Here is a 15,247-nt window from a genome sequence, read left to right as displayed (position 1 = left end):
CATCAATCCCTAGCCTTCGATGATGTGAATGATTTAAAGGGGCATGAAGCAATAACAGCCAAGAGCTTTGTACCGGTAACTATTAAAGTCATTGGTGAGGTCATTGATGGTATACAGTATCCAGGGACCTTTTCGTTGAGATCACACTTATTGTTTAATCCATCTCAAATATAAGTATAAGGCCAGGAATGGGTCAACAATCTAACTAAGCTTTATAGAAAATTGTAAGTGTGCTTCAAGTAGATAACTTTGATGAACAGCATATCCCCAAACGTTGCAGTGCTACACAAAAAATATTTCAGAGGATATCTTCATAGACAAAAACAAAAACATTATCCTCATATTACCCTTTGGGAACGTTAACTGTTTTTAAAAGACTGTCTCTGCAACTCGATGAGAATGCTGAATATGAAGAAATCAAAATGAACATTCCGAAGTGCTCAAAAGAGCCCTGACTGGTTGGTGTTGCTCTCCTTGAAGCGTGCAAGGTCAGTAGCTTTCGACACAAAGTTGAAAACAATATGAGAAGATTAAACAGCACGGTGGCATTAGATAAGTGCTACTGTTTCGCTCAAGGGTAAATTGAATAAAAGGCCTTTTTGGCAAAGCAGAGTGAATTACAATTGATGATGGGGGAGTATAATAAATTAAACAGCACATTCACAATAAAATCAAATTGGAAAAACGCTTTGCTATTGGGACACTTGTCTAGATATGTTTTGCTCTGAGACTTTTCCTCTGGTTTCTTAAAGTCTACTCAGAGATTGAGGGGGAAATAAAACAAGGCAACAAGCAGATTAACCTAATGCATGGTGTCCGGGCAGTGGCCATAAGGGGGATTGCTGGCATTATCATCCTAATGTTCATCAATAGTTAAGGTCCCCAGAGTCAACAAAATGTTTATCCTCCAGCTCGCTCTAAAAGGTAAGCTTTTTGCGTTATCTGGACAAGTTGCAACATAAGCAAAGAACAAAGAAGAGAGTTTTTCATTTTGTGTTCAGATGCAAGTAGAAAACAAGTCTTTCTCATCAGTGTTCTAATTTTAAAAAGTAGCTATAAGAAGCTATGTTTTAGTCTTTTTTTCCACATCAATACCATTGTGACATAACAATGAGTTGTATAATCATAATGTGAGGCACGTGTACTCTGACATGGTGGGTGGTTGAAATGGTAGTAGCAACAAGTGAAGGCAGGAATAAAAACAAGCACAATAGAAATGCTAACAGAAATGGGCATTCAAACTGTAGACACATATGCTCAAGTTAATAATGCTGGTGAGATGGCTAGTAAAACACAAGGGAAGGTTCCAAACCAATTGGCTGGCACGAGAAAGAGAAAGACACTAGAGGGCGTGGCTCATGAGACAAGGAGAAATCCCCAAAGTCAAACAATAATGCAGGAAAATAGAAAACTGCTCATTGAAAAAAATAACTTTACACAGGATGTCTTTTTTTCAACAAATCAAAACAGATGTCTTAATAAAATATTTGTGACCAAGGCTTTTCGGGTCAAAATCTCAGAAGGATATAAAAAATAAAAAATAAAAAATAAAAATATTACAGCACACTGTGTCTGAAGGAGCATCCAATTTTGATAGAATGACTACTCAGTGTGGATTCCAAGAAAAACACGACAGATATGTTTGAACCGGTGTCAAACGTAGAGCAAGACAAGACCCCTTAAAAACTCATTCACTCCCAGCCATTTTCACTGAAGCAATCCACTTCACTCTCGGCTGTTTTACTGTATTCTGACTGATAAGGCCCACATAATTAAGTGTTCTATTGCTATAAAAACATGGAACGTACCAAAAGAAAGGTTACAGTCTCTTCTTTCATCAGGAAAAAAAAGTATATTTCTATCTGTTTCCGTATTGCAGCATTAGAATATAGCTACGTTTCATCATTATCCTCAAATCTATTTTAAATTGTGGGGAAAACTGCTTTGTTTCAACATGGCCCTGATTGATCTCTTTTACTCTGCTGCCACCTGCTGGCTGTTTTTGTAATAACTACAATTTCTTCAACCGTTCTGTGCAGTTGAGAGGTGTCCATCAAAGACTTCTGTATGCTCTAACATAAAAAACAAAAACAAAAACATAAAAATGTATACATACGTCTTTGGGACACTTAAACCATATACAATAGAGTGTATTTATACGTTTTTGGGAGCAAACGAGTTAAAAAGTTCGAGAGTTAAGGTACAATAGGATTTAATAATAATAATAATAGAAAATAATAATATTAATAATAATAATAATTATTATTATTATAATTATAATAAATAAATAAAAATACATGACATGAGCTATAAAAAGGTCAGTGCAACTTTTTCGTATAATAATAATAATAATAATAGTAAGGTTTCTATAGGATGGAAGCTGTAATGGACATAAATAACCGTGGTTCTAGGAATAGGAAAAATTCAAATGGTTGACTACAAAAGTTAGTCGACACAAAATTTTGACCCTTCAGCTTCACTGGCACCATGTCCGCCAGCCACACAGTGGGGTGCAAACCCATCTGATTACTCGATTATTAAATTGGTGTCGAAAAGCAATTTAAGAGCCAGTTTTCCAAAATATGCAGTATCTGGGCAAAGCGTTTTAGATTAGAGCTCTGTGTTCACATTTACATGAATCTACCGTAAATCCAGCCATTAATATATTTACCGTATTATAAATGCATGCAGCTACGTGAACACATGAAGCAAAAATGAATTCAATTACATTGGTTAGAAGCTGGTGAGAGCAGTGGAGGCGTAGATGAGTCATGAGAAGGTTTATTGATGAGACACGGTTCAACTGTTGTGCAGCGAGGCACTTCAGAGCGGTATAAAAAGTTTGGGAAGTAAGCACTCCACATTGGGTTTGACTTATTGATCGGAATAAGAAAATGGAAGGAAAAAAAAAGACCACGCGTTGCAGCACTCGGAGGTGTTATGAAGAAGAGAAAGATAAGGACAAAAATAGATATAAAATCTAATATGTTAACCGACAAGCGAGAAATAGCAGACTACCAATTAAAAACTACCATAGCAACTGCATCATTCATAGTTACTCGTTAATTCACACCAATAAATTATTTGATTTGATGAACATTGCATTCTGTAAATAGATGTACAGGCCTTTCTAACAAAGTTTTTATTTATTTATTTTTTTATAGATCCTTGAGCTACTTTTGCATTAAGAATCATTAGCATGACATTTATTATTGTGTTTGCCATTTGGACCGGTGAAGAACTGGACTGCACCATACAGAGAAGAAGAAAATGCACCATTTGGGATAGAGTTAATGCAGGTGTGCAATATGTTATGACCAATGAGTGTTTAATAGAGGGTCCTCCTAATGCCATTTTTATTGCTGTTAAATGGCTTTCAGTGATCAAGTTCTCAGTTCATTAATGTGCATTATTAATGCAGCATGTGAAGTTGAGGTGCAGACTTTTACTTTTAAATGCATGGAGTAAAATAGATGAGTCTAATCTTTCTATCCATCTTTTACAAGACTTGCCATTAATTGCAATGAGACATTGGCGTGAAAGAAAAGCGTTACTGACACACGAGCTTTTCCATTTCAAATAGGACCGAACAATACCGGCCAAGAAAACAATTGTTTTATATTGGATTTTGGTACCGTCAGTCGTCAGAACTGCTTAGTGTACATGGTTTCCCAGAAACAGATAATTAAGTTGTTTCTGAATCTGTGGACTATAGCACACAACACTTAGCCTGGTTGTTTTAAGCCTTCATCAACATTTCAGCCAATGAACAATTTTACACGGAACTTATTGTAAAATAGTAATTGTGGCGTGAAGGCGCATCTTGACTCATATTTTTTTTTACAATTCAGCCATGCGGCTATATTCTACCCAGTTGAATGTAGGCGAGAGTACGGGTACGCACTGGACTGATCACGATCAATAACTTAATCAAATCATATCCACTAGACCATCCATATTACAGCCTCAAGCCTGAGACTGTTTTTTTATCACGAGGCACAATTTTAAAAGCCAAACATATCATCAATAGTTCCTAATATCAATACTGTATTCCCTAGTTGATGCTTAAAAGACGTGCCTTGCATTGGTTTCAGTAGAGAATTGTTATCAGTACCATGCTTCCCATCGACGACACAGGTTGACAATATAGTTCATGATTTCCAGGCAATGTTATTGTTCTTCAGCTAAAACGATATACTGTATGTCATTACTGTATTCGAAAAAAAAATGCCTCACCACTCTCACTTTGCTTCACATTACGTTGAACTCTCTTTGAAGTTGTCTCATTGATTTGTTGTGACCTTCAGTTGCAATGAGCCCAATAAAAAAAAACTGTCCAAACTCACGTGATACGCTTCATATAAAGTGGAAAAAACCTTTTATTTGGATTACATTTCAAAGAACGATGAAGGATGGTGAGATATTAAGAAATTAGGAAGACAATACATTACATTATAGTATTGCGACATCTTCATGCTGAAATTCAGAAAATGGACAACATGTATTGGCTGCTGTGCACAAAACAAAGAAAATCACATCATGTACAGTATCAACCGAACGCTTGGAATTTATTTTGATTGAAATCGACCTCATTGCATGAACCAACAAATACAATCCCTCGTGGTGTAAGCACGAAAACATCCTTGTTGCTAGGCGAAAACCGAAAGGACACTTCTGATTGGGCAGAAGTATTTGGATACACATATACACAGGCATATATATATATATATATATATATATATATAGCTGTAGGGTCAGGGGAATTGTTGAAAAGAGAGAAAATGTCACATCAATTTGGCAATATTTTGGAGATGTTAAGCAGTCAGATTTATGAATTAAATTATTTACTGGGTTCAATTCAAGCTATTATTATTTTCCTTTTTCCTTTTCTTTTACATTCCTTAAACTGGCATGCTGTGGATGTTGTAACAAACGTGGAATGTTGTGCAAGAGAGCTTGTTGGTCAAAAATTTTCGGAATGAGACTTTTAAGTGTGATTTATATTTCCCATTAGACTTGCGTGACATTCTTTTTGCCCTTTTCCTTTTTTAGCGGCATTGAAGGCCTCGCCATCTTGCCATTTGGGACACAAACCTATAACCTTTTCATGCTAAATGTACTGTCATCTGCCTCAGTGCCTCCGCCACGGCTATCCAATCACATCCACGAAAGCTGTAAAACATTAAAATTTTCCAAAAAGCTCCGAATGAGGCACTGAGAAAGGATTGGAAATACAGTTGGATGATCCAGCTTCAAATAGATCAAAAGCAAATGTCGAAATATGGGATTCCAAAGGCCTCATGATTTGCTGTCATCACCTGCAAGGAGGAAAGGTTGATGCACTACCCCATGAATCTTTCAGGTATACAAAAAAGAGAGAAGAGAAAGCCTGCGGCCGTTTTAAAAGGTTATACAGTCCCGACTGAGTTAGTGAAGTCGCTCCCGAATGAATTAGAGTTTTGTCTTTATGGAGAAAATTAGTATTTGTGTTTGTGTGTCCAGGCACAGGTGATAATGAAGGTGAGTGCAATCCAATTAAATAATTTCAACAACTGTTGGCAATTACATTTATTGTAACTGATAATGGGTTCAGTGGATCTATATTTATGGGCGCAAATCCGTTTTACAATATGCTGAATCTGCAGCTGACAGTTTTAACAATCGTGTGGTGTTTTGTCTGCTTTTACGTCACAAACTTCAACTTTGAAAACGTTTTCTTGCCGCGAAATGAATAACAGTAAAGTCTGCAAGAAGACAAAGAAGTCAATTTCATGCTTTTGCCTCTGATGGGGCACCAAGCTGATAATTTAATCAGTAGTGAAAGACTAGCCACACTCCTCTGCGGGTTCAACCAATTTAACTGCGGTTCATTTAGTTCATATATTCATTTATTGGTAAAACAGTTTGCAGCTGAGATCTTGTTAATCAACTACAACAAAACTAAAGGGAAGTAGTAAAGGGGTGACAATAAAGTAGATTCCTGTGATGCATACATGAAATTGGTAATAAGGAATATTTTAAGTCTTCATTGAAAGTATCTTTAAAATTAAATTTAAGTCATGTGATGTGGGGGGGGGGGGGTGAGTGATATACTGAATAAGGATGGATGACATTCGGAATGAGCTAATATTACCTTTACATGTTAGTGCTTAAAATTGAGTTTTTATGTCATTTGTAATTTGCCGTTATTAGATGTCCGCACGCTGGAGATGAAATGCTCATGTTAATATCACGCTGCCGCAAACCCTTTCACAAGTGGCACTTTTCCTGCATAACTGCCAGAATCATTTGATATTATCAAAAGGGAATACATCAGTTCAGAAGGCGTTCAGACAAGTAAACAATTAAGTGTCCGTCTGTCTCGGGTTTATACTTGCACCAGACACTTAAAGGTAGGTATAAGTTGCCAGGAGTACCATTCTTTTTACATGTTTTAAAGTGTGTAGTTTCCTTTTTTGGCCACAGGTGGCAGTAGCAATTCGAAATTAAAGTTTCTGCGTTTAGCAACTTTAATAGCCACTATTCTGTCATTCTCATCCGCAGCTTGCTGCAATCATATTATTTGTGGAACACAACTGTTTACTTTCCTTGAACTGCCTGCACGGGGCTCCCTTTTTTTTTTTTGGGGTGGGGGGGGGGGTGGGGTAATAAGATATAGAGAACGTTTGAACAATGTTTTGAGTTTGCAAATTATCTGAGTGAAGCAGCACATTCGGAGTGTATTTCCGAATGCACCCATGATGAGGAACACCCAAAATAGCCATGTCAACTTGCATTAAATAAAGTTAAGGTCACAAATAAAAATCTGCAATAGAGTGAATCAGCAACAACCGAACCACAATGTAGTGAGGAGCCACTGACACAAATATTGACTTATCATCACTGTCCATGTATAAAAGAAAAGGTTGGCTTGGTGCTTTGGAGGACTTACGAAGACAATGTACATCAGTCATGATTAGTTTGGGCAAGTCTTGTAATTTGTAAACATACTAATAATGCCATTTTTAAAAACTGGAAACCACCGAGAGGTATTTCGGCAATACGAAAGATTACATGCAAAGAGCCCTTTTCCCCCCTGATTAACCAGATCAATAATTGCAATAATTGCACTAAATGGATGTTTTAATTTGCTTGTGATGACCTATTTTAACTTCACTGCTATTGTTTGTTAGTTAGCAGTCGTACTGTTACTTTGCAAATGTATTATTTTATTTAATTTTTTATCCCCCAAGATACTTACAAAGCACCATTCCTAACAAGAGGTGTACACACAAGAAAAAAAAAACACAACCCACAATTGTCATTTGAAGCAAGCATATTGGATGATGACATTTTTGTCATGGTTTGGCCATTCTTTACATTTCTATTATTTCTACCGAGAAACTGTAAGTTGATATATTAATGATTCTATTGGCTTTAAAAAAACGAAAAATATTCACCATAGATGCATACATATGCTTATCTGACAAACTAACTGCTCACCAGATTGGCAACCATCCTAACTTAATATCAAGATTATTAACATACAATACTACAATCATAAAAAAAAAAAAAACATTAAGTGAAGCGCATTTCTCAAGTCATGACAATCTTTTCCCAAAGGCACAGTTCAAAGAGAAAGTGGCTTATTAAAAAATTTAATGATATCCAATTACTTTGACATGAACTCCACTTTTTAATCAAAAAAAAAAAAACAGCCAGGGGCGGCCTTATTCACAGAGTTTTTTGTCTTCTTTTTAGAGCTAATTAGGTGTTGCTCTTTGCCATCCTAGACTACATTCCTTCATCAAATTCTTCATTGAAAAACCTCTTTAAATTAACGCTTCAACAATTGTGTGGAAAATACTTTGCTTCAGATCCTAATGTTTAAATAAAAGAAAGGCGAAGGCTCAGACACATTTTAGACACGTAATTTGTTAGACCTATGAGTTTGGCCCTATTTGAATGTTCCAAGTCACTTGCTGAGAATCTCATTATACGCTACTCATCTCACTAGTTCCCACTGTTAGAAGCTATAAAATGTTTATTAAATGAATATATCTTCCAAGCTTGAAATAAGCTTTTGTTGTTTTGGAATCTAGAGGTTTGAGAGAAGAGAAATAAACTCTCACTCTCCTTACTTCCTTTTTTGAAACGGGACACATTTCTTAATTAGGCTGATTTGGACGTACTCTACGCCGCCAGGACACAGGGACATTAAGTCAAATCGCTCCTGTCATTTGGAGACCTACTATAGAAAAACAACTTAGAACATCAAAGGAGAATATCCATTTTGGAGTAGAGAGGACCAGGTTAAGGGTCCTATCGTACGCAGGTGGGAGAGAGAGAGATGAATGCAAAAATGAGGTAAGTGCGAGGTCTTCGATTTGGTTTAACAGTATCTCTCTCCCTTTGCTGAGGACACTGAGCCTCACTGAAGGCTCACCACTTAATAAGTTAATGCAGCACAAGTGGGATGGTCGGTGACAGCAATTAGCAGTAATTACTTGTCCACCAGCACCACTCCAGGACTATGAATGAAAAGGCTGAGGGATGAAAAGATCAGTTGCAAGTTTAGCCCTTTTAGGAGACTTATCAAAAAGGCAGTAACTCAGAACATGAAACAAAGGCCCCAAGAGTTTTGCCTACCCGTGCAAGGATTCTTTAGAATGGACGGTATGCTTATTCCAGATAAACCAGGCAAAGAAAAAAATCTGCTTAGTCTATGAAGTGTGTATGAAGGAATTGTCTTGTGTTTCCATGTGGGAAAACTGCATACTTTTTGTACTTCAGAGAGCAAATCTCGCTTGGTTCATGCTGGTTCAGTTAGGATCACTTAATTAAAATGAAGAAACTCTTGTGCAGTCTTCCTATGAGTTTTCCCATGAGCATAGTCGGAGTGACTTTGGAAAAAAGAGAAAAAATGATTTGGCAAGCATGACGATTTACATGGCATTATTTCATGCTATACATTGGAATATCAAAGAGTGACTAAGGTTGGGGCTTTGAACCTGAGCTCTCCTCCTCCTGTGTGAATTGTACATGCTTTCCTTGTGCTAGCGCTGGGTTTCTGCTGGGTACTCCAGCTTTGCGCATTCCAAAAATGAGAGGTGGGCAATTTACAAAATGTTGCTAGTCTGTCATTCGTTGGCATCCGGAGCCCGTCATCGCCAAACTGTAATCATCAGTCCGTCAGTCATTCAATTGATTTTAACCACGTTTCTGTCATCACTTCGTCACCACTATTTTAGGACCGACACACACAGGTGGGAATTCCTTAGTCCGTCATTTGTCAATTGTCTGCCAGGACAGACTGAGAAGTCGGTACATGACCTGGTTTGTGAAGATTACACTGACTGACGAAAACTCATTTCTGCCGGTGCTTAGTTTGTCTTTTTTTTCCTTCTCAACATTCGTCAACAAAATGGGCATCCGTTAGTGATGGACCGATAGACAGTCCGCCACTACTGACGGAATGCCCACCTCTGCCCAACTCTCAAAATGGTCCTTATGTGAATGGTTGTTTGTCTGTATGTGTAGGGTAAACCCCGCCTCTTGCCCAAAGTCAGCTGGGGTCGGCACCAACCCACCTACAACTCAAGTGAGGATACACCGTATAGAAAAAGAGGTTTTGTTCACTGATTCGCTCGCAGCAACTCGTTAGAATCTGGTTCCCAGCCAAACAAAGGGTCAGACACGACTGAGGGCAGAGGCCGGTGTGTGTTACAGGGTCATTAGCGGATGAGGATGGATTTTGGTGCAGCTGGTCTAACTAATTTAATGGGGAAGGGAAACACATTTTAAAAGGATTTGGCTCCAAGAGCTACTTGCTACTTGTCCTAAAACTAGGCAAAGTATTCACTGGAGAATTAGTATCAAGTTGAAGCACTGTATTATAAACTTGAACAAGACTAGATTATACAACTACATGAGTTTTTTTTCCACCGCCGTCACATTTTTAATGAACAGCCTCAACTAGGACATCTGCTACAATAGGACAATCAATTTGTTGCACTGTGATGTTGAAAAATGTGCGCTACGCCAAATCATAACTTAATCATGCTAAAAATGACTCCATAAATAATGCCTCACAAACAAACACAAGCACACAATGAGCAATGCTTTAATGTTAAAGCTTCTATTTGAAAGCCAGGACTGGAAGATCAGCCAATCTGCTTTCAGTCAAGGAATGTTGCAAACAAGCATGCAGCGGCGCTTACTGATGCATATATTGACTTCTCATATTCTTTTACTTGTAAAACGTTAACTCAGATTTAACGCTCTCCTGTGCCCCTTGAGAAACGGAAGGGATGGACAGTAGTTCCTCTGCGCTGAACTGAAAATAGAAGGTTACATGGATAGAGTCTTGGGGATAAAAGGCAAAATGGCAAAGAGCTCAAATCAGCGCCTTTGCCTACATGAGAGTTAAGTCTCCCTCAGGGGTCTTCTCAAATGCCACGAATGGCTTAAATGAGAGAAGGAGGAGGAGAGCAAATGTGGAGAACTGTGGGTTTCGCTGGGGAGAAACTGACTCAGCAACAGCTTGTGATGTGGATCCAAGCATTAGAAAGTTACAGATCTGACTCGAATGTCTCCAAGCACGGTGATGCGGCAGCGCGAGACTTCTCAGCTATTGATTTTACTCTCCCTGCTCAGTCAAAGTATTGCTTTCCTGTGCAGTTGTGTATTTAGCGGCGGTGCCCTCAATACCTAGAGATACTCCTTTCCAATATGAGAACTCTGTTTGTCACTTAATGATCGTTGTCAATGTGGTCATTGCTTTGCAACGTTATTACTGCTTTATTTATATGTTTGCGTGCGCTGCTTTCAGGTACACACGAGATCAACAAGCCTAAAGGGAATGATCATTTTGTCTAATGGTGCAAACAACAGTTGATGCAATCAGCAGACTAACAAGTCAGACATCTTCAATAATGAGACAAGTAGGCCTATGATGCTTCTCGGGTCACTTGAATAACATTTTGCTGTCTGTGTTATGTTAAAATACGAAGATTTGCATATCATTACTGTCCAATAAATATTGTACAGCTTTTCCCATTACGGTATATTGTGGGTCGCGTCTTGCTATTTATTTGTAACAGCTATCCATCTGTCTATCGAGGGAAAATCCTGCTGCAGTATATTGCAGAAATCTGCTGTTCATTCAGATCATTTTGTTATGGGCTCTCACAGTATACTTTCTATGAAGACCTCTCTTGTGGCAAAGGTGAGCAACAGTCGCTGAAGCCCTTTTGAGTAGTTTAATGAATGCCGGGAAAACAGTAAAATCATAACACACCAAGGTTATTATTAAGAATGAAAAATGAAAATGAACAAAATAACTACAATTAAAACAAATTATTATTATTATTATTATTATTATTATTATTATTATTATTATTATTATTATTATTATTATTATTATTATTTTAAAATTTAATTACCTAAAACTACACTTTACGGTTTTTAAATTAAAACTATACTTATGTCCGTTTTTCATCTTTGACTAATAATTTTGTACAAGACATTTTGGGGTTGATTTTAAATACATTTACTTTGGTATTATTGTACAGCCATACGGAAGAAGAAAATAGTTGAACAAGTGTTAGGGAATTGTAGTTTAATAGCTGCCAAGTACTCACTGCCACTTGATGAGACACATATCGCTCTTCTTTTGTGACTCAACTCAGCTCAGATTGTGATGCTACGTAACAAGGGCTCTCTTTTTTTTTTTTTTTAAGTACATAACACAACTGGGCTTAAGTTTCAGAGTCTCGTTATAAAGATGGTCTCGTAACACAAATTTATTTTCAAATTTGTATCTATTTTTATCTATTGGCTACATTTTTAAAACTATAGTCAAATGTATGTAATTACTTTAAAAAGTCCAAATTATGAAGTGGTGATGGATTTAGTATTTCTTGATAGCTTTTTACACATCAACATAAACCATGACACATTTGGAACCCTTTCTCAGTCAATATTGAGATTGTTTTCTTGAAGATCTCAAACCTTCACATACTTTAATGTAATGCAATGTATAACACTTTAGTCTGGCCCCTCCCCATATACTTATGAGGAAGCGGAATACTACGGACATGACATACAGTGGGTATCACAACAGAGACTTCGACATTAGATAACAAAGTGTGCTATTTGGAAAAGAGCATTTTGTTGCCACTAGCAGCAACTCAGTTCAAGCACTGTGGGCTTCACTTTCAAGTGTCTGAAACTTCCGTCACAGCTGCTATTCGCGAGAGAACTCTTTTAATGTTTGAAGTGACAAAAAGTGACATGAGCTGCCTCGAGCTCCCTGGTCACTAAAAGCCTGCTAGTTACACGGAAGGAGCATGAAAACAAAGAGAAGAGTTTAGTTGAGTCCATGTCCTACAGAGGCAATAATAGAGGAGTGGTGGCAGAGTTTATTTTGTATTTTGTACTGTATGAATAACAAATGACATTGTGGTTATAAATTGATAAATATTATTCTATATATATATATATATATATATATATATATATATATATATATATATATATATATATATATATATATATATATATATATATATATTATATTCTAACATTAATATTCTTAGGAGCTTCCCTTTCTGTCACCTTTTTAGCTTGTTTAAAAGAACATTACTTCATCTGAACCTCAAACTCACTTTGTCCCCTTCTGTTCCTTCAATATGCATAGGGTCATATTTCCTCTGAAACACATTCGCTTTGCTCTCAATTATCCCCCCCCCCCCTTAGAGGCCGTGTCGAGTCTTTTCAATATCTGTTCTATTTCTGAACTAGGTTCATTAGATAATGCATAGGCTAGACAGATTGGTTAGCGAATAGAAATAAAGAAAACTGGTGGGGAGGGGGGGGGGGGCAACCAAATTACCATGAAAAGCTCTTCTTCTGTTAGCATTTCAGAGAATTGGCCATTAAAAATATTTATATATTTATTCTACAACAAATAGCTGTTTCATGATAGTAATGTACTGTACTTTTCCTCAATAAACTCACTATATATTGTGAAATTACTCACTTAAGGTTAGAAAAATAAAAAAATAAATAAGTCTTACCTGCTCAGTCAAATAAGACTAATAAAATAATTGTACACGGGAAAGTGTACATGTCTGGCCATTCATTACTTTGTCGTAAAGTTTTATTTTAATTCAATTTTACACTTAAGAATTATGAGAATTTACTGAAAACATTGACTCGACAGTTAACGCAAGCTTGATGTTGAAGACAGTTTCAACAGATTCAGTTTTCATTATTTTCTATGGTAAAAACTGAAACGGGATTTAAAGGTGCATATTAAAGCTTTTTCTACATCATGCTTGCTCCACCAATGCCCAGATGAGTACGAAGAGCCCTGACTGTTTTACTCTGACTGCATCGATCAGCTTTTATCTTCCCTTTATGATAGAGTGTGCAGACCCTCACACTCCACAATTTCTTTGGGGAGGGGAGGGGTGAAGTGGTGGAGGGTGACGTCATGCGCAGTTGCTGCAGTTACCCTTTGGGTCAGAGGTGGCAGTCATGAGTAAAAAAAAGTGACAAACTGCACAAAGATCCTTTAAATAAATGGATCAACGTCCCAAATGGATTGTGTTCAATCCAAAGTAATGAAAAAACTAAAGACTCCTTTTCCAGTTTTAAAATGTTCCTCTGCTGCCTCCCCAAATTTGTGGGGGCCTTGTTGATCACCATTTTGTGTCCAAAATTACTGTGGCATTAAAAGAAAAAGAACAAACAAACAAACAGTTCTCCTCCAACACTTCAAGGAACAACAACTTCCTCATATCATTTCCTTACATCACTCAAAATTCACCACCCTTGTTATCTCTTGGCTCCCTAGCCCACACTCCCTTCTCTTCTTTGTTTCTTCATTTTCTTCTTTACTTTTGTGTTGGCAATTTCTTCCTAGGTTCCCTTCCGAGGTCTAGTGGAACCTCATGCTAAATCATGTCTGACAAATCCCAAAAGAGGCAGAACTTCAGATGCTGAGAAAAGATATCTGAAAACACTCCTCAGCAGGTACGATATGCACTCTGAATAGTGTGTGTAATCCTTTTTTTAACAGAAAATCACACAATAAAAACAACATTGAGCAGTGTGAGCAGCATGAGCCGAGCTTGTTATCTGGCTTGGGACTTGTGGTCTCTTTTGCGCTTCCATTTTAATTGAATTGTGTGAAATGATTTAATTTAATTTGATTGCTTGTCCCACCACTAAATGCAGTTTCACTGTTGTCAGAGTCAGATTGGATAATTTGCATGCATGCATTATTGAAATACTTTCCATAGGTATATTTTAAGTTTTTTTTATTCCAGTCCCCAAGAATATTTGGTCATGTATATCAGCAAAACATACCACTGTGTAGTATGGTCATAAAAGGAGTATAACGGTGAATGAATAGAAAATTGTGACTGTCTTTGTGGCTTACTTAGAGAGAAAGTTATGAGCACAGTAGCTTGTTAGCGAAAGTACTTACTTTAAATCCTGGAAGGGTTCTGCCCTCACGTGCGACGTCTGTACGGAATGGCTAAACACAACTCCTTCTGACCCTGTGAAGCGTGACAAGAGACATGTATAAGGTAAATAAAAAACAAAAACAGCCTTTTCTGACTTCGAGAGCCATGCAAGTGTTCCTGTTGTATTTGCATTTCTTTCCGGATAAGACAGTCACTTCTAATGGAGCTAATGTATCCCCAATTATCAGGATCAGCATGTGGATGAAAGTTGAATTTGTGTTTGAATAGATCACCCTGGAATGCGTGCGTTTTGTGTATTTATGTGGTGCTGATAAAAAGAACAATGGGGACATTCCAACTTGAAGGATGAGAGCACCTGTCACTCTGAGTTTCTCAGTGCCGATGCTGATCTCCTCTTCATCTGCAGAGAACAGAACTCTCTCTCCATCGGCACTCTTCACCTCAAACCTCTGACACTGGACCTCCACCATTTCTGAGCCTAAGAAAGCGGAAAAGAAAATTGGCTCAGAGTCAAAGATTCAACAACATTTCAAGCGTACCTAATGTACCGTGCGGATGTAAAGCTTCCAACAGAAGCATTTATGCGTGAGGGTTTAGCTTGAGTGACCTTTGAAGAATGCGAACTCTGAACCGCAACGCGCAGAAAAATATTCACTCGGCCATAAACATGCTGATTCATAGTGTGCAGTTGGTGGGCGTACTGAGTATGATCTACTAAGACAGCAATATTTTATCTTACATAGAGTGCGCTAAATGCTGTGTTTATTCAC

At 37.5% G+C, this 15,247-nt stretch overlaps 1 protein-coding gene across 2 annotated transcripts in view; it reads right to left on the bottom strand.

Annotated features, from left to right (window-relative positions):
* The window catches only part of sgcz (sarcoglycan zeta), a 262,252-nt gene that overhangs the window by 16,139 nt on the left and 230,866 nt on the right, over positions 1 to 15,247 (bottom strand). For both annotated transcript variants that reach the window (XM_086083894.1, XM_086083892.1), the window contains exons 5-6: positions 14,833 to 14,955; positions 14,477 to 14,549 (exon numbers count right to left, since the gene is read on the bottom strand). In XM_086083894.1, coding sequence (XP_085940020.1) covers positions 14,477 to 14,549; positions 14,833 to 14,955 — 196 coding nt within the window. The remainder of the gene's footprint in view (positions 1 to 14,476; positions 14,550 to 14,832; positions 14,956 to 15,247) is intronic.

The sequence above is a fragment of the Leptonotus elevatus genome, chromosome 8, assembly GCF_054856555.1.
Source record: "Leptonotus elevatus isolate MCC_2025b chromosome 8, RoL_Lele_1.0, whole genome shotgun sequence".
Lineage (NCBI taxonomy): Eukaryota > Metazoa > Chordata > Actinopteri > Syngnathiformes > Syngnathidae > Leptonotus > Leptonotus elevatus.
This window is presented reverse-complemented; position numbering and strand designations above follow the sequence as displayed.